Here is a 19,568-nt window from a genome sequence, read left to right as displayed (position 1 = left end):
TTGCATTTGCGATTGTTACCAGTGGAAGTGAGCACATATGTGTGATGGAATTATTATACTTCAAGAAGAGAAGTAGGCATGGATGTTTACTTGTACATTGGAATGCAGCCATGGTTTTGAATGTGCACTTGTACGGCCAAGGGCCAATTTTGGCAGTTAAATGACCCATATAGCCCGCAGATAATATGGTTCTCATGTTTTTCCAAAAGAAGGGATAGAACATAAATAGAATATAATCTAAGACAAGTTGAAGCTTCTCGGTAATTAGGGTTAGCCCCTTCTTATATATCTTGGTGGTATATGAACTGGCGTAGCCAAATTTTTGGTTCAGTGGCGGGCGTTTGAGTTCAGGCCTCCAAATTTGCACAAGAGATCTTTCTTGTTCAATAAAAGAAAATTAAGAGACGAATGAATTTGGATGTGTTTTATCTTTTCTTTTCTTTTTTATCCCTTAAGACCTTACTCTGAGTTTATCGATGAAGAAAATAAAGAAAGAACCTATGCTTCTTATTCCATTCATGGTTTAGAAAAATCATGAGAAAAACAATAGTTAGGATTGTTGACAGCTTCGAAGTTGGACAAATTACTCACAATTAAAAATTAACAGACTAATCGTAACTAATGAAAAATGTAAATAGCTAGATTTTTCGGTCTGCAAATAGCTAGATTGATAAAGGAACAAAAATTATTTCTTGTTCGATGAAGATAATTCAGCTGATTTTCTTCCTAAATGTGAACTGAATATATTCCTAAACAGCACGTCATTTTACAACAAAACAAATGTTGAGAAACTGCATTGAACTTTATTATATCTTGTAGAGAAGAATTCCATATATTGATCAAGAAACCTTTTGTAAAGCTATACAATCGAGCGGCTCCTAGCTGAAGCAACTTTATAGGATGCTGAACTTAAGAGTGCTGATTGTAGTTGTAGTACCCTATCGAAGAAGTAAACTTTTACAGGCACTCTGATAAAAATTACAGAAGAAAATGTTATTGAGGATAGGCAGTAGTTATTTGATCTGGGTCCAGCACGATCCCGTGAACTGGACCCATGCAACCCAAGAAACGACAACACGTATTTGCTGCTGAAGTGGCTGGTAGCTGAACAGATGGAGGAATTGGCATTTCTGATGAGTGTCCAGAAAAACAAAGAGCACCAGAACCATCTTGATCCCAATACACCTCAACCATGACGCCTCTAGGATTCTCAGCAGATTCTGTCCTGGGAATCCCCACAAATCGAGCTCCCACTGGGATCTGAACCAAATTGTAGTACAAAAGGTTTTGTCAGGCTGACGAAGTTTTTAGTCAGTTTTCCACAAGCCGTTTAGAACTTTCATAGACAGGCTAATACAGTCTTCTAGGACAAATGGCATTTGGGAGTAACTTCATTAACGTTGTAGCCTATACTGTGTGGGATTTGTCTCGTAGTTAGTTTCCTACCTGGACTGAGGTTCCAGATGTCAAAGTTAGTGTTGTCAAGCTGCGTTCAGCTGCAGCATTTTCTAGCTCTGCCTGCTTTGCAATATTCAGGAAAACTTCCTCAAGAGTCGTCAAACCAAGCTAGATATCTGCTATGCCAAACTCTCCCTGTTTATCTTGGAGCTCCGCAAAAAATTTCCGTTGAAAGCTTATAAGCTGTGTTAGAAAAAGCGAAATAGGAGTATTATGAGGAAAACAATTTGGATAATCTCCATACAGAAGTTCCCCACCAAAAGTAATGTGAAAACTATCATTTCAAAGATTGGTTGAATCTATACAGCAGTGATAGATCACTTCTTAAGATACAAAAGTTAAAAGTTTACACTTGAATGATAATCAGTGCTCCCATGGCAATCTTGAGCATTTAATTGTCATTTTCAACCCAGAAACATGTATCGGGTGCAATTGCCAAACAATTCTCTTGACTAAGGACAAGGAAAATCTTGCCACCAACAGTGCTTCATAAGAAGGGTGTTAACTTCCAACGGAGGAGCATTTCTAACTTTTCGGTGACAATACAATAGCCATGCATATGTCAAATGAGAGACTTTACAAGAACATCATCCTGCTAGACCAGGAAATGTAGCTGTCCACATCTCACACAACTTGTAACAGCATCTCCGGCACTGTTTCCCAATTCTTTTCAACATTTAGAAAGACAATTTTTGAAGAGCCTGAAAAGGTTAGGAGTCAGTGATGGGATTAATTACCGTCAAAAGTGCTTCTCTATCATGGGGTATAACAAAAGTCAGGAAGGCCTTGTTCTCCTCTTTTGGTACAATATCCAGATGCTGTAAGGAAATGGAGAGTGAGAAATTGGCACTAGATAGAAGAGAAAGCTGCACTACAAAGACCAATAAGCTGCTGTATCTGCTCACTCACAGTTTTGAAGAACTGCTTCACAGCCTCCTGATCAGCCGTAGAAACCACATCTCCTCCAGGAGGACTTGCACCATTGCTGGCAGTGAAGCTCACATTAGCACTAAAGCCTGTTCCGAAGCGAGATTTGAGCCTGACTGAGGTTCCAATGCAGCGAAGTCTACCTTAGCCATTATTCCTATACGGTCACTTAAAGTATCAGCTTCCTCCACCGAGTGTGTTGTCAAGATGATGGCGCATCCTTTCTTGGCATTCTCTATTATGTCCCAGACATGCCTCCTCATAATTGGGTCCATGCCTGTAGTCTGCACCAGAAAACAAAATACCTTTCAGAATACTCCACACACGTAAACATATGTCCCTTAGCAGAAAAGAAGATAACATGTCATCAACGCACTGGTTCATCTAAAATCACTAATTTGGGGTCACCAAAAAGGGCTATAGCAACACTTAAGCGACGTTTCATTCCTCCACTATAACCCCCAGCTCTCATTTTGCCTGCTTCTGTTAGTCTGACCTCTGCCAGTGACTTTTCAAGCACCTGAGCAGAAAACTCAAATGGGATCATCAAAGTAAACAAAAAGGAAAAATTATCTCTTAGTGTAAAATTAGAATCAGATTCACAAGTTCCAATAACATAGAGGAAGTTAGGAGCACGTACTGATTTGATTGAAGCAGGAGAGAGCCCTTTAATATTTGCAAAGAGGTAGAGATGCTCTTCACCAGTCAAAAAATCCCAAAGGATATCAAACTGCAATCAACAAAAAGTTTCTAGGATAATTGCAATACTACAGTAGCTACGTAGCATAATTATGCTCCTTTTCTGTTTGTACTTGGATGCAAAGGTGATAAAAACGGAGGACAAAGGTTAACCTGAGGACAAACTCCAATGATTTTTCTGATGTTTGACATGCCAAACGAATTTCTGATTGAGTAACCATACACCGAAGCTGTTAACACAAGACAGCAATATGACATTATGCACCTCGTTATTGATATAAAATTGTTATGCTATACAAAAAGAATATAGTCAAGTAAAAGCTATTACCATCTCCCCCTGTAACTGGGGTGATTCCCATCAAACAATTTATTGTTGCAGTCTTTCCAGCGCCATTGGGTCCAAGAAGACAAAACAGCTGATCTTTAGCAAAGTTCACCCACAGCCCCTAAAGATAATTTTAAAAGTAATTGCGGTTACTCTATCCAAGCATAAAGCCAGTCACATGGGATACCCGTGGCTAGTCTCATACCTCTCATCTGATAATTTCGTACCGAAATGGTACAACATAAGTTGAGCAATTATTAGAGGAACAAAGCACAGATAGCTATAAGTGCTTAGTTACCTTAATAGCATAATAAGCGGATGTTCTTTTGCATTTACAGCAACCGATTTGGTAGTCCCAGGGTAAGTCTTCGCAAGGCCACGTATCTGTACTGCAACATTAGGTTCAACTAAGCCTTCTTTTGCTTGTCCCTTCACAATACGTTCCTCTTCGAGAACATCTTCGTCACCTGGAATAGCATGCTCCAATGGGGGAACTGAACCGATACAACTACAAATGCTACCCTCTGTCAAGACAGGATAGAGTGTCATGAAAACATGTAGAAGGAGGAAGCATTCCCTCATATCAGAAATTTCAAACTATAATCCCCATCCAGTAGCCAGGGTTCAAGAAATAAAACATCGGTTTCCTCGCACCAGATGCGTTTGGGATTATATTTGTGGAAAAAGTTGGCTTTCTCTCTCTTCTATTTTTGTTAAGTTACAAAGAAAACACAAGAAGTGTATATATAGGCTTAACCTTAAGCCTAGCACAATTACAGAAATAACCCAACTTGCTAACATTATAATAAATAATAAACCCAACACTCCCCCTCAAGTTGGGGAGTACATATCAAAAAGGCCTAACTTATGGCAAATGTATGAAACTCGTCCACGTCGAAGAGGTTTGGTGAAAATGTCTGCTAGTTGTTCCTCAGATCATGTGTGCACCAACCGTATATCACCACGATTCACCTTTTCCCGAACAAAGTGACAATCAATCTCTATATGCTTTGTTCGTTCATGAAACACTGGATTGCTAGCAATGTGAACAGCAGATTGATTATCACAATGAAGAGTAGATGATCCAGTCATAGGTAGTCCAATCTCAGTCAACAACATACGAACCCATTGAAGTTCACTTGTAACATTAGCCATAGCACGATACTCGGCCTCTGCACTAGATCGAGAAACAACAGATTGTTTCTTACTTTTCCATGACACAAGATTGCCACCAACAAAGACACAGTATCCAGAAGTAGACCGACGATCCACAGGGCAACCGGCCCAGTCTGCATCAGAGTATGCTGTCACCTCCAAAGATTTAGGGTCAGAATAACCAGCTATATGAAGATGACCCCGATTATGGAACACAAGTCCTTGACCTGGAGCTCCCTTCAAATAGCGAACAATGTGTAGAATGGCTTGCCAGTGAGTAGTACGGGGAGAACTCATGAATTGACTCATCACACTAACAGCAAAGGAAATATCTGGACGAATAATAGTGAGATAACTTAACTTGCCTACTAACCGACGATACTTCTCGGGATCATGAAGAAGCTCTCTGTGTTCATTATCAAGCCTCACCTCGGGGTCCATAGGTGTGTCACTAGGCCTAGCGTCATGCAAGCCCACCTCCTTCAGAATGTCGAGAGTATACTTTCGCTGAGAGAGAGCGATATTGTCATTAGTATAGGCAACCTCTATGCCAAGAAAATATCGAAGACGACCCAAGTCTTTAGTATTAAACTATTTCTGTAGAAACTGCTTAAGGCACTATATACCTTCTACGTCATTCCCAGTAACAATAATATCATCAACGTAAACAAGAAGAATAACACACCCCTTTGAAGATGACATACTAAACACGGAGTGATCCACACTGCACCGATGCATGCCAAAAGTAATAACCGCGTCACTAAAGCGGCCAAACCAAGCACGAGGAGATTGCTTAAGTCCATACAGGGCTTTTCGCAGCCGGCACACCTTCTCCCCCTAAGCAACGAACCCGGGTGGTTGCTCCATATAAACCTCCTCGTGAAGATCACTATGAAGGAATGCATTTTTGACATCAAGCTGATAAAGAGTCCACTTAAACCGGGCAGCCAAAGAAATAATGATACGGACGGAAGAAATTTTGGCCACCGGAGAAAAGGTTTCATCATAGTCGATACCATAAGTTTGAGTACAACCCTCCGCAACAAGACGCGCCTTCAAACGCTCAATTGAACCATCAGGACGGTGTTTGACGACAAAGACCCAACGACAACCCACCAATTGTTTGTCAGGAGGCAAAGAGATCAACTCCCAGGTCTTATTATGATGCAATGCAGCCAACTCCTCCTCCATAGCACTAGCCCAACCAGAATGGGCCAAAGCCTCCTGCACACTACTGGGCACAGATACAGATGCAAGAGATGACACAAAGAGAGACTTCTGAGGGGTTAAATTATGATAAGATACATAATGAAAAAGAGGATACCGAGACTGAGTACGATGAGCAATAGGAGAATCAGCAAGAGTTGGTGGAAGAGGATCAGAAGCCGGTGCCAGAGGTGGTGGTGGGACGTTTGCTGGTGGAGAGGCACGACCCCAAATAGGGCGAGGACCACGTCTGTAGACTTGAAGTGGAGTTGATCTAGGTAATCCTGGCGGAGCATTAGTAGAAGGAACAAGCGGTGGTTCTGGTTGAGAAGCAGTCGGAGTACACGGCAACGATTGATAAGGTCCAGAAGGTGGCAGAAGATCCATCATTAATGGCGCTTGAGGAGAAACATTGCCAAAATATGCTTGATCCTCAAAGAAAGTTACATCAGCAGAAACACACTCCCGACGGCGAGTAGGACTATAACAGACATATCCCTTTTGAGTACGGGAGTAACCGACAAATATACATTTTTCAACACGAGGTGATAATTTATCCTATCCAGGAGACAAAGAATGAACGAAACAGACACACCAAAAAATACGAGGAACAACAGACCACAAAGGACGATCAAGATGAAAAAGAGCATAAGGGATAGCTCCCTTCAACACAGAGGACAGAAGACGATTAATAAGATGACATGCTGTAAGAAGAGCATAGCTCCAAAATGACTTAGGCATATGGGTATGGAGAAGAAGACAACGAGCAACATCCAACAAATGACGATTCTTTCGTTCAGCAATCCCATTTTGTTGCGGAGTGTGAGCACAAGAACTCTGATGTAAAATACCATGCGACGCGAGAAATGGAATAAAGGTAGAAGAAGAAAAATATTCACGAGCATTGTCAGTGCGCAAGCACTTAACAGGATAGCCATATTGAGTACGAACTTCATTATAAAAATAGCGAAAAGAAGAAAATACTTTGGTACGATCTTTGATTAAATATAACCAAGTTGTACGAGTACAATCATCAACAAAGGTTACAAAATAGCGGAAACCAAAAGAAGACTCCGACTAGGACCCCAAATATCGGAGTGGACTAGCTCGAATGGCTGAGACGCACGACTCAAAACACGAGGGGGAAAAGACAAACGATGATGTTTCCCCATCTGACATGTTTCACAATCAAACTGAAGACTAGAACTAGACAAAAGGAAAAAGTCGGAGTACGTCTGCTGAGGGGTGACCAAGGCGACAATGTAATCGATAGGAGTCATCTACAGCCTTCTTTTGAACAGTAGTGGCAACAGCAAAAATCTCGGGATCCAAAAAATACAATCCACCAGCCTCACGCCCACCACCTATTTGGCGTCCAGTCTTCCGATCCTGAAAAACACACAAAGAAGAAGAAAATATAATATCACAGTCAAGTTCACGGGTAAGAGAACTGACAGATAGTAGATTATGAGGAAAGTTTGGAATATGGTAAACAAATGGTAAGGACAAAGACGAACTAAAAGATACACAACCTAAACCTGTCACTTTGGACTGAGAACCATCTGCCAAAGTGATTGACGTGGACGAAGCTGATGAGGTTGAGGTAAGAAGATGCTAATCACCAGTCATATGATGAGTGGCACCCAAATCAATAACCCAAGGACGAGGGGTCGCTGTAGTGGACGAGACAAGTAGGATCATTGCGGTGTGCCAAGGTAGCAACTGGACCTGAAGGAACATCAAGCTGTCGTGCCCTAATCAGCTCATCATATTCTGCACGAGTCAAATGTACTATATTCTGTCCAGACGGTGGTCTAGATGAAGGAGCTGAAACATGTAGACCCCGTAGCTCAGGATGGAGGTCGTAGCAATAATTAGCAGCATGTCCTGTATGCTGACAATGAGTACAAAAACGACCCCATTAGCTCCTTTAGAACCGCTACTACCACCACCACGAGGGGCACCTCGGCCCTGAACACCACGACCACGACCACGAGCTCCTTGACCACCACGAGCCACCATAGCACTACTGTGTGATATAACTAAAGTTTGGGGACTCGAAGTATAACGAGCAGCTCAAGAGTACACTTCTTCTATAGAAGGTAGAGAGTCCAAAGAAGTAATCTGTTGCCGAAGGGCATTGTGACCTGGACCAAGACCTCGGAGGAAGAGGACTACCACCATATTCGCTTCTCGTTGTTGCATTTGAGTAACCGTGGTAGCCGGTGGAAGGTAGGATTTGAGACGTTGATACAAAGATGAAAAACGAGCATAATACTCTCCCAACCCGGCATCACCAATTTTAGCTTCAAATAAAGCTTCCCACATATCACAAACTCGACTCATATTATTCTGTCCAGAATAGAGTAGAGCACATTTTGTCCATACCTCACAGGCTGTCGTACAATCCATGAAAATATGGCGGACAGATTCAGCCATACTACCCCATAAAAGAGTACGCAATGCAGCATCAGTGACCTTCCATTCTTCTTGACTAGCTGGATCTGCCGGTGGTTCCTCTTCAAGCCATCTAGACTGACGATTAGCATAAATAAAAGTAGAAAGAGCCATTGACCAAGTAGGATAATTGGTACCATCCAACTTAACCAAGGTAGTGTGTAAGCCTGTCATACCATGAGTACCACTCTGATAGGTACCAAAAGACCCTGAACTAGAAGTAGCATTAGGAGGGATCACCCCTGAAACATTAGACGGAGAGGTTGCTGGATCCGTAGACATATCCACAAATTTGACTAATCGAAAACCCCCAACAAAAATCTGTCTTCAACACCACTTCCAAATATCCCTTAGCCAACTACTACTGTCATACATAGATTGATCACCTCATAAAAAACTCACTGATCGATTCAAAATGACACCACAATAACAATTAAACGAGTCCTTACAACCCATAAAGCTTCAATTTTCAGCTCGGAACAACAACAACACGGGCAATACACCAATGTAACGTCTCAGAAGACACGAATCGAGGCCTCACCTGCTGCGACTCGGCAGCCGCGACAGTCCGCTCACACCCACAAGCTCATCGTCCCCGTCCCTCCGCCGGTACTCAGCGCACATGAAGAACTGCTTCACAGTTAGCTTTGAAAATCCCTTCAACGCCAGAACCCACGTGATCTTTGACTAATCATCCGCAGAGCCACAGCCTTAGAGGAGTGGACGACCTCTCCTTGAAGGCGGACAGGAGCACGACCACCGCGAAGACCAGGTTCCACACGAAGTTGAGGACCACGATCGGCCTTGAGCACGCGGCGAACAGGAGAGGGAGGCGGCTCAGTCGCACAAGCTGGAGGCGAGAAATGAGCGCGACCCGAAACTTCAACCGGGCTCACTTCTCCCGCCAAGTGAGCTGGAGCAGGTCGCACCAGCTGGAGCAGCTTAGTCGCACCAGCTGGAGGCGAGAAGGAGAGCTCGCATGGGTAGGGCACGAGCTGGAGGAGACGAAGAGAGAGAGAGAAAAGAGAGCCAATGCTCTGATACCACGTGGAAAAAGTTTTTCTCTCTTCCATTTTTGTTAAGTTACAAAAAAAACACAAGAAGTATATATATAGGCTTAATTTTAAGCCTAGCACAATTACAGAAATATCCCAACTTGCTAACATTATAATAAATAATAAACCCAACAATATTATCAAAATAGATAGCCAAAATAAGCCACACAGAGAAAGTTGCCACAAGCCATATATAGATGTCATTCTGTTAGACAGGAGTAGAACAAAGAGGTGAATGTGCCTTAGTCTGATGTAAGACGATACGAAAACAAAGTGAAAACTGCTCAGCAGAGATTTAACTGAGTATTTGATGTAAAAACTTATGTTCTTCAGAGACACTACACACAATTGATATCACGCATTCTGTGTCATTTGATGCGCACTTTGCACGCCTACTCCAGCTAATCCCAGGATCTTCAGGGGTGGAAGTTGCATCAGAAAGCAGCACGAGAGCTTCAGCAAGGAGATTAGGTGGAAAGAGTGACCAGATGATTCTGTAACTATTACCAAAGTTTTGACTGCAGGGAAATCCAAATGCAGTGACAAGCTGCAAGAGCCAAAGGCAATGATTCTCAAAATAAAATCAACCTGAATACAATATTAATATATCAGGTAGTCAGGATATCTTGCCTGAGTTAGGGAGCCGATGATAAATATGGAGAAACCCACAGTTGTGGATGAAGAGGCCTTGCTAATGAAGGCTGACAACACGAAGGCAAAGCCAACCTAGTAGCAGAGAAGACCATGTCAAGATATAAGGCCATGTCCTTTCACTATGTTGCCTCAAATAAAATAATCCATAATAACGTGGCATAAGACACATCTTACCATATTGAGTCGGAATAAAAAGAACAACAGGAACATGACAGCAAAGCTGTTGCTCAAGAAAAATTCAAATTGAAACATCATCCCGAAGAGCACTATGAACAAAGAAGAAAGAATGGCTATCATTCCCTCCCAAGTGAGCCATGAAAGCCAATAGGCAGTATCATAAAGGCTCATCAAGGTCATCATCTGCAACAGAAGTGGAGGTGAACGCTCTATAGGTGCATAACAATGTTAAGATTCTGCAAGCCAGTAGTGTTCAAAGGCAAATACCTGGCGGAGTTTCAGCTCATTTTCTCTGATCAAAGAACTGATTTGAAATACAAAGCTAAACATGGCGATTGCAAGGAAGAAGGTTGGCCCCACAGTGGCAACTGCAGAGAAAAGCTCACCTGCAGGGTGTGCAAATTCCTTCAGCCCAGCAACCCAACTAAAGTTTGAATCTGTAAAATGACATATCAGGAGGCATAACGGGTCAACAAAGGAACAGGTCCAATCTCTTCAAGCATACAGGACTATTTAGTGAAGCAACATGAGGATTGGAAACCTCCAATAAGAGACCGCACAATTTCCCGCTCAGGCGCGATCTGAAGTGGTATCTGAAACTTAAAGGTGGGATCCTCAAAGTGCCCTCGCTTAAAAAGTGGAGTAGAGTTAGTTTGTATGCCATACCAGATGATGCTGGCATTCATTTCCTTGAAATGCACAGCTCTGGAACACCGCATAGGATTGCTATACAACCACGCATCCACTTCCTCGGTCGTTCCAAATGATAGAACCTTCAGATATACAGAACTCACAATTCATATTCTGATCATACAGCATTTCTACTGAAAATCGAAGTTCCAGTTTCAAAACATGTATAAATTAACACCCAATTCGAAAGGCACTAATATTACTCAATATTTTTTCGAAAATTTTTTTCTCATCAGTCATTATATAACTATCTCTTCCAAATATAGTTTTTTCCTCCAAGAATGTGTGCTAAAAGCATTTTTTTGTCGCAGAATAAAAAGAGTATATGCCCAATGAAGAACTTTTAGTAGAGAGCCAAGAACATGGAGAGTGATAATAATTCATTACCTTGCTCGAAGGGATTGGACGGCCGGGATTATTCGCAATGATGGCACTCACAATGCCCACAATTCTTGCACTCTCATTCCCACTCCAAACAAAGTCGAAGCATGGGTGTCTGATGAAGAACTTGTCCTCACATGGAGGGATTGGAGGCATGACTAGAGGCTCAGGATCAAACACATCCTCAACATGGTCCTGGAGAGAAGGCAAGAGTCCCAAGTCTTCTTTATGCGGAACATGGTGAGGATGAAGAAGAGGGAAGAAAAGTGCTGGAGGAAAGTTGACCTCTTGCTCCTCCATGAGAGCCACATGTTCTTCTTCACAAGTGCCCAGAATTGCTGGTATAACAGTGGCAACCCCGTTTGCACCAAGTCCATTGACAACTTATTTTCTTTTGAGGGTGTCGATCTGTAGGGGAAGGGACTAACTTTTTTTGCTGTTCCAGTGACAGCAACTACTTAAAGCGGAGTTTCTTGAGAGGGTTTTCAAACTTTCAGGTTGATCTTCAACCTAGTAGAGTGTATGGAAGCTAATGGTTTTAATTCATTAAAACTGCTGATGTTGCCATCGAGTTCAAAAACTGGTGGCCCAAACAAGGTTTACTTGTTCCTTGGAATGAAGCCACGGCTTTGAATGTGCACTGGTACCGCCAAGTGCCAATTCTGGCAGTTAAATGACCCATATACCCCGCAGATAATATAGTTCTCATGTTTTACCAAAAGAAAGGATAGGACATAAATAGAATATAATCTAGGACAAGTTGAAGCTTCTCAGTAATTTGAGTTCAGGTCTCCAATTTGCATAAGATACCTTTCTTATTCATTAAGAGTAATTTAAGAGACGAATGTATCTGGAGCTCACATAAAAAAAATCGCACGTTATGGATGTGTTTTATCTTTTATTTTCTATTCATTTTTCCCCTCAAGAGCTTATTCTAAGTTCTTCGATGAAGAAGATAAAGAAAGAACCTATGCTTCTTATTTCGTTCGTGGTTTAGAAAAATCATGAAAGAAACGTGACTTAGGATTGTTGACAACTTCGACAAATTACCCTCAATTAAAACATAACGGACGAATAGTAACCAATGAAAAATGTAAATAGCTAGACTGATAAAGGAACAGAAATTGTTTCTTGTTCGATGGAGATAATCAAGCTGATTTTCTGCCCAAATGTGAAACAAATATATTCCGAAACAGCACATCTTTTTACAACAAAATAAATGTTGGGAAACTGCATTAAACTTTATTATATATTGTGGAGAATAATTCAATACATTGATAAAGAAAGCTTTTGTAGAGCTATACGATCGAGCGACCAATTCCTAGCTGAAGCAACTTTATAGGATGCTGAACTTAACAGTGCTGATTGTAGTTGTAGTACCCTATCGAAGAAGTAAACTTTTACAGGCACTCTGACAAAAATTACAGAAGAATATGTTATTGAGGATAGGCGGTAGTTATTTGATCGGAGTCCAGCACAATCCCATGAACTGGACCTGTGCGACCCAAGAAACTACGGCGCATATTTGCTGCTGAAGTAGCCGGTAGTTGAACGGATGGAGGGATAGGCATTTCCGAAGAGTGTCCAGAAATACAAAGAGCACCAGAATCATCTTGCTGCCAATATACCTCAACCATGACGCCTCTAGAATTCTCAGCTGATTCCGTTCCAGGAATCCCCACAAATTGAGCTCCCACTGGGATCTGAACCAAATTGCAGTATAAGAACAAAAGCTTTGGTCAGGCTGAAGAACTTTTAGTCAGTTTTTTACAAGTCCTTCAGAACTTTAATAGACGACTGGCTAATACACAGTCTTCAAGGACAAATGACATTTTAAAGTAACTTTACCAACGCTGTAGCCTATACTCTATATGATTTTCCTCGTATTTAGTTTCTCACCTGGACTGAGGTTCCAGATGTCAAAGTTAGTGTCGCCAAGCGTCGCTCAGCTGCGGCATTTTCTAGTTCTGCCTGCTTTGCAATATTCAGGAAAACTTCCTCAAGAGTCGTCAAACCAAGCTGGATATCTGCTACGCCAAACTCTCCCTGTTTATCTTGGAGCTCCGCAAAAAATTTCTGTTGAAAGCATATAAGCCGTGTTAGAAAAAGCGAAAAAGGATTATTATGAGGAAAACAATCTAGGTATCTCCATCGAGAAGTTCTTCACCAAAAACAATGTGAAAACTAGCATTTCAAAGATTGGCTGAATCTATACAGCAGTGATAGATCACTCCTTAAGATACAAAAGTTAAAAGTTTACACTTGAATGAATTTCAGTGCTCCCATGACAATCTTGAGCATTTAATTGTCATTTTCAACCCAAAAACATATATCGGGTGCAATTGGCAAATGATTCTCTTGACTAGGGGCAAGGAAAAGCTTGCCACTGATGGTGCTTCATAAGAAGGGCGTTAACTTCCAACAGAGGAGCATTTCTAACTTTTCAGCGACAATACAATATCCATGCATATGTCGGATGAGAGAGAATTTATAAGAACATCATTCTGCTAGACCAGGAAATGTAGCTGTCTACATCTCACAGAACTTGTAACAGCATCTCCAGCACTGTTTCCCCATTCTTTTCAACATCTAGAAAGACGGTTTTTGAAGAGCCTGAAAAGGATAGGAGTCAGCGATGGGATTAATTACCGTCAAAAGTGCTTCTCTATCATGGGGTATGACAAAAGTCAGAAAGGCCTTGTTCTCCTCTTTTGGTACAATATCCAGATGCTGTGAAGGAAAAGGAGAGTGAGAAATTGGCACTAGAAAGAAGAGAAAGCTGCACCATAGAGAACAAAAAGCTGCCTTATCTGCTCACTCACAGTTTTGAAGAACCGTTTCACAGCCTCCTGATCAGCCGTCGAAACCACATCTCCTCCAGGAGGACTTGCACCATTGCTGGCAGCGAAGCTTACATTGGCAATAAAGCCTGTTCCGAAGCGAGATTTGAGCCTGATTGAGGTTCCAATGCAGCGAAGTCTTCCCTTGGCCATTATTCCTATACGGTCACTTAAAATATCAGCTTCTTCCATAGAGTGTGTCGTTAAGATGATAGCGCGTCCTTTCTTGGCATCCTCTATTATGTCCCAGACATGCCTCCTTGTAATTGGGTCCATGCCTGTTGTCTGCAGCAGAAAACAAAGTACCTTTCAGAATACTCCGCACACACAACATTTGTCACTAAGGAGAAAAGAAGACAGGACGTCGTCCACGTACGGGTTCATCTAAAACCACTAATTTGGGGTCACCAATAAGAGCTATAGCAACACTTAAGCGACGTTTCATTCCTCCACTGTAGCTCCCGGCTCTCACTTTGCCTGCTTCTTTTAGTCTGACCTCTGCCAGTGACTTTTCAACCACCTGGGCAGAAAACTCAAATGGGATCATCAAATTAAACAAACAGGAAAATAATCTCCTAGTGTAGGATTAGAAGCAGATTCACAAGTTCCAATAACATAGAGGAAGTTACGAGCATGTACCGATTCGATTGAAGCAGGGGAGAGCCCTTTAATATTTGCGAAAAGGTAGAGATGCTCTTCACCAGTCAACAAGTCCCAGAGGATATCAAACTGCAATTGACAATAAACTTTTAAAACAGATGTGCATTTGTTTTATTCAAAAAAATTAACTGTAACTGCTTGGAGGGCAATTGCAATCCAGCCAAACCTACGAAGCAGAATTATACTCCTCTTCTGTTTGTAATTAGATGCAACGGTGACAAAAATGGAGGAGAAAGGTTAACCTGAGGACACACTCCAATGATTTTTCTGATGTTTGACATTCCAACCGAATTTCCAATTGAGTAACCATACACCAAAGCTGTTTACACAGGACAGCAATATGACGTTATGCACCACGTTATTAATAAAAAAAAAAATTGTACTACGCCAAAAGGAAAATAGCCAACTAAAAGCTATTACCATCTCCCCCTGTAACTGGAGTGATTCCTGTCAAACAATTTATTGTTGTAGTCTTTCCAGCGCCATTGGGCCCAAGAAGACAAAACAGCTGATCTTTAGCAAAGTTCACCCACAGCTCCTGCAGATAATTTAAAAGTAAGAGCGGTTACCCTATCCGAGCATGAATCAAGTTATACAGGACACTCGTGTCTAATGTTGCATCTGTCATCTGATAATTTCGTACTGAAATGGTACCTCGCGTAAGTTGATGAGCAATTACTATAGGAAAAAAGTGCAGATGACTGGAATTGCTTAGTTACCTTAATAGCATGGTATGTGGATGTCCTTTTGCATTTACAGCAACCCAGTTGTGTAGTCCCAGGATAAGTCTTCCCAAGGCCACGAATCTGCACTGCAACATTAGTGTCAACTAAGCCTTCCTTTGCTTGTGCTTTCACAATACTTTCCTCTTGGAGAACATCTTCGTCATCCGGAGTAACATGCTCCGATGGGGGAACTGAACCAATGCAACTACAAATGCCACCCTCTGTCAAGGCAGGAAAGACTACGTCATGAAAACATGTATAAGGAGGAAGCATGCCCTCACATTCAGAAATTTCAATCTCTACCTTCCACTTTGCTTCCACCTTTCCCTGTCCAGTAGCCAGGATTTAAGAAATAAAATATTGGCTTCCTCACTCCAGATGCATTTGGGATTATATTATCAAAATAGATAGCCAAAATAAACCACACAAAGAAAGTTGCCACAAGCCATAAATAGATGTCGTTCTGTTAGACAAGAGTAGACAAAAAAAGGTGTAAGATGACAAGAAAACGAAGAGAAAACGGCTCAGCAGAGGTTTGAACGACTATTTGTTAATGTAGAAACTTTCGAACTTCAGAGATACGACATACAATTGATATCACGCATTCTGTGTCGTTTGGGGCGCATTTCGCACGCCTACTCCAGCTAATTCCAGGATCGCCGGGGGTGGAAGTTGCTTGAGAGAGAAGGTTGAGAGCTTCGGCAAGGAGATTCGGTGGAAAGAGCGACCAGACGGCTCGAAAACCATTACCGAAGCTTTGACTGTAGGGAAACCCAAACACAGTGACAAGCTGCAAGAGCCAAAAGCAAAGATTCTCAAAAGAAAAATCACTCTGAATACACTACCAAAATATCGGGTGGTCAGGATAACTTGCCTGAGTTAGAAAGCCGATAATAAATATGGAGAAACCCACGGTTGTGGATGAAGAGGCCTTGCTAATGAAGGCTGACAACATGAAGGCAAAGCCAATCTAGTAACAGAGAAGACCATGTCAAGATATAAGGCCATGTCCTTTCACTATGTCGCCTCAAATAAAATAATCCATTATAACATGGCATAAGAGGTATCGTACCATATTGAGTTGGAATAGGAAGAACAACAGGAACACGACAGGGAAGCTGTTATTCAAGAAAAAATCAAACTGAAACATCATCCCAAAGAGGACTATGAACAACGAAGAAAGGATCGCTATGATGCCCTCCCAAGTGAGCCATGAAAGCCAATAGGCAGTATCATAAAGGCCCATCACGGTCATCGACTGCAACAATATAAAAAAGTGAAGGTGAATGCTCTATATGTGCATAACGATGTTTCTGCAAGCCAGTAGTGTTCAAAGGCAATATACCTGGCGGAGTTTCAGCTCCTTTTCTGTGATCAAAGAACTGATTTGAAGTACAAAGCTAAACATGGCGACGGCAAGGAAGAAGGCTGGCCCCACGGTGGCGACTGCAGAGAAAATCTCAATTGCAGGGTGTGCAAATTCCTTCAGCCCAACAACCCAACTAAACTTTGAATCTGCAAAGTGAAATATTAGTAGGCACGATGGGTCGACAAAGGAACAGGTCCAATCTCATTGAGCATACAGGAGCATTCAGTGAAGCAACACGAGGATGGGATACCTCCAATAAGAGACCGCGCAATTTCCCGCTCAGCCGCAATCTGAAGAGGTATCTGAAACTTGAAAGTGGGATCCTCAAATTGACCTCGCTTCGTAACTGGAGTGGAGTTAGTTTGTATGCCGTACCGGATGACACTGGAATTCAATTCCGTGAAATGCAAAGCTCCAGGACACCGCATAGGATTACTGTACAACCACGCGTCCACTTCCTCGGCCGTTCCAAACGACAAAACCTTCAGACACACAGGACTCACAGTTCATCAAATGATCGCGTAGCTTTATTGTACACCCAAAGTCTCGATGCCAAAACGAGTTCAAATTACCACCCAATTCGGGAGGCACTCCTAACGCTTTCTAACCAAAAGCACTTTCATCGTCCACGGTGAAATACAAACTACGCAAAAGAACCTCTATGTACTACAGCCAAGCCATGTAAAATACGCAGGACAGTAGAATGCCGCCGCCGCCGTAATGCCGGCATAGTAGTACTACACAATAAGAAAAGACCGAAAATCTATATAAAAAAAATAAAAAAGAAAAGAAGAAAAACGACAAACCCACCTTGCTCTGGGGAATGGGCCTGCCGGGGTTGTTGTTCCGAATGCCGGCCACGATGGCCGCGACGGCGCCGCTGGCGTTGCCGCTCCAGACGAAGTCGAGGCAGGGGGACCTGACGTAGAACTTGTCCTCGCAGGGCGGGATGGGCGGGGAGAGGAGGGGCTCCGGGTCGGGCACGCTCTTGTAGGAGGTGGAGTGGGCGAAGCGGGCGTCGATGGCCTCCTGGATGCAGAAGATGAGGAAGATGAAGAAGAAGGAGGAGAAGAGCTGGAGGAAGGTGGCCCGCTTGTTCCGCCACGACAGCAGCAGGTTCTTCCGGAACAGCGCCGTGTACTGCTGGACCAGCAGCCCCGCTCCGCTCCGCAACGCCATGGGAGAAAAGTCGAATTTCCTCGGAGTTTTGATGTTGTTGTTCGGTTGGATCGGTTGTCCAAGTTCGAGAGCGTGCGCCTGCCTGCCTGCCTTGCGTGTTTATAACGGGAAATTTCTCTTTTCGGGGGGAGCGGGTGGGAGGCACGGCTGAAAATGGCGCGTTCTCTGGTGGGAAGGAAAGCGACGGCCGAGTCGAAAAGGGGGCCTGGAGTTGGCGGGGATTTACGGGTTGTGCCACTGGCTGGTCTGAATGTAAAAAAATAGAGCAGACGAAGTCAACGAGAGGGAGATGTGATGTGATGTGATGTGGTGCGACGCGATGTTCTCGTGCGTCATGCGGAGAGGACTTGTGGCCGTCGATCGCGATCGCGAGTTTTGGTCAGGATGGGAAGTTAGGAACCTTCAAAGCATCTTCTTCTTTGGATAAAAAATTGGTTAATTCAGCGGGACTGATTCACTAGGTAGAATATGGTCTATCTTGAAAGATCTTTAAAATTCGACCATCTTTCTTTATTTTATTTTTTTCGGTGGAAGATTTCGTGTGGGGGATGAAATTATATCTCGTCTCGATATCTGAGCACGTATGTGTGTTTGTCGATGTTCGCTCTCTTTTATTAGGGTTGAGAACTACATGTTGCTCGCGGTAGCAGGCTCTATCCAATGCGCAACTCAATGATCAGTGGAGCCGACTCATACTTGACATATCAGATTGCAATTTCCAGAAGAAAAAAAAATACGATCGTGGATTTATGTTCGACATAGCATAGGCGATTTTCTTGGGGTCTTCCTAGGCCGGAGGCCTGCCGATAGCTACCCGATTAAGGTCAAAGGAGGAATGGTCACGACTTATTTGGTGCTCCAATACTTCGGGACATCCATAGTCATTAAAAGAAACTGAAATAAGTGCATTAAAAGTTTTAAAACCAGTCACAAAAGTGTAACTGAGTTCTAAAACTCTTAAAAAGTACAATTAAGTCATAAAATCCATCGCAAAAGTGTAATTAAGTCATAAACTTTTCAAAAAGTGCAATCAAATTTTAAACTTGTTAAACTTGCCCAATCAAGTCCTTATGCTGATTGCACTTTATGAAAGTTTTAGAACTTAATTACATTTCGTGATAAATTTTATGACTCGATTATACTTTTCGAAAGTTTTATGACTCAATGATATTAAGACTTTTAGTGCATTTACGAAAAAAAGAAAAAAGAAAAGTACGTTAATAGGATCTACGCACAGAAAGAAAAACAACCAAGTGGAAGAAAAGAATCGATCTTTTCCTCGCACGTCGCCGTCGAGAACGTTGATGGGGGTAGCGAGGGTAATTCGGTAATTGAAGGCGGAGAGCATGAAGGGCAAACTTGTCAAAAATCTTGCAGGGATTGTTAATAAATTCAATCGATAAAAAGTCGAACAAAACAAACCAATACCGTGCGGAGCTGGCGCGTGAGGAAACGTGACAGCGGGGGCCGAGATACGGCGTCGCACTTTCTTGCACCGCAAGCAAGCCGTCCAATAAAAAATAAAAATAAAAAAGGCAAAGTCGTCCAATAATGTCGCGCCCTCCGATCTTTACCTCCCCGCCTGTCCCTGTCCCTGTCCCTTGGGTGTTC

General features: G+C 42.5%; 1 protein-coding gene and 1 pseudogene across 1 annotated transcript; both read right to left on the bottom strand.

Annotated features, from left to right (window-relative positions):
* Positions 1-879: 879 nt before the first annotated feature.
* LOC115691413 (uncharacterized) lies at positions 880-11,561 on the bottom strand (annotated as a pseudogene).
* An 843-nt stretch (positions 11,562-12,404) lies between these two features.
* Positions 12,405-18,029, bottom strand: LOC115691397 (ABC transporter A family member 2). Its single transcript, XM_030618017.2, has 16 exons — positions 17,589-18,029; positions 17,029-17,260; positions 16,755-16,924; positions 16,482-16,667; positions 16,284-16,379; positions 15,999-16,199; positions 15,713-15,872; positions 15,404-15,630; positions 15,105-15,222; positions 14,927-15,003; positions 14,664-14,753; positions 14,401-14,544; positions 14,007-14,309; positions 13,834-13,914; positions 13,084-13,260; positions 12,405-12,887 (listed from the first exon to the last, which is right to left on the bottom strand). Exons 1-16 carry the CDS (start codon positions 17,955-17,957, stop codon positions 12,621-12,623), a joined length of 2,898 nt encoding a protein of 965 aa, XP_030473877.1. The 5' UTR covers positions 17,958-18,029; the 3' UTR covers positions 12,405-12,620.
* Between the last annotated feature and the right edge of the window lie 1,539 nt (positions 18,030-19,568).

Source organism: Syzygium oleosum, unplaced genomic scaffold, assembly GCF_021117445.2.
Source record: "Syzygium oleosum isolate NSW1041296 unplaced genomic scaffold, Sole_v2.1 Sole_v2.09, whole genome shotgun sequence".
In the NCBI taxonomy this organism is placed as follows: Eukaryota; Viridiplantae; Streptophyta; class Magnoliopsida; order Myrtales; family Myrtaceae; genus Syzygium; species Syzygium oleosum.
This window is presented reverse-complemented; position numbering and strand designations above follow the sequence as displayed.

Bases quoted from the DNA above. Each gene is read 5' to 3' on its own strand.
- LOC115691397 (XM_030618017.2), bottom strand. From the start codon at position 17,957: ATGGCGTTGCGGAGCGGAGCGGGGCTGCTGGTCCAGCAGTACACGGCG. The intron at 15,631-15,712 runs GTAGAGATTGAA...CTGCCTTGACAG, and splicing joins AGGTGGAAGCAAAGTGGAAG to AGGGTGGCATTTGTAGTTGC. The intron at 14,754-14,926 runs GTTAACCTTTCT...TGTCAATTGCAG, and splicing joins TCATTGGAGTGTGTCCTCAG to TTTGATATCCTCTGGGACTT.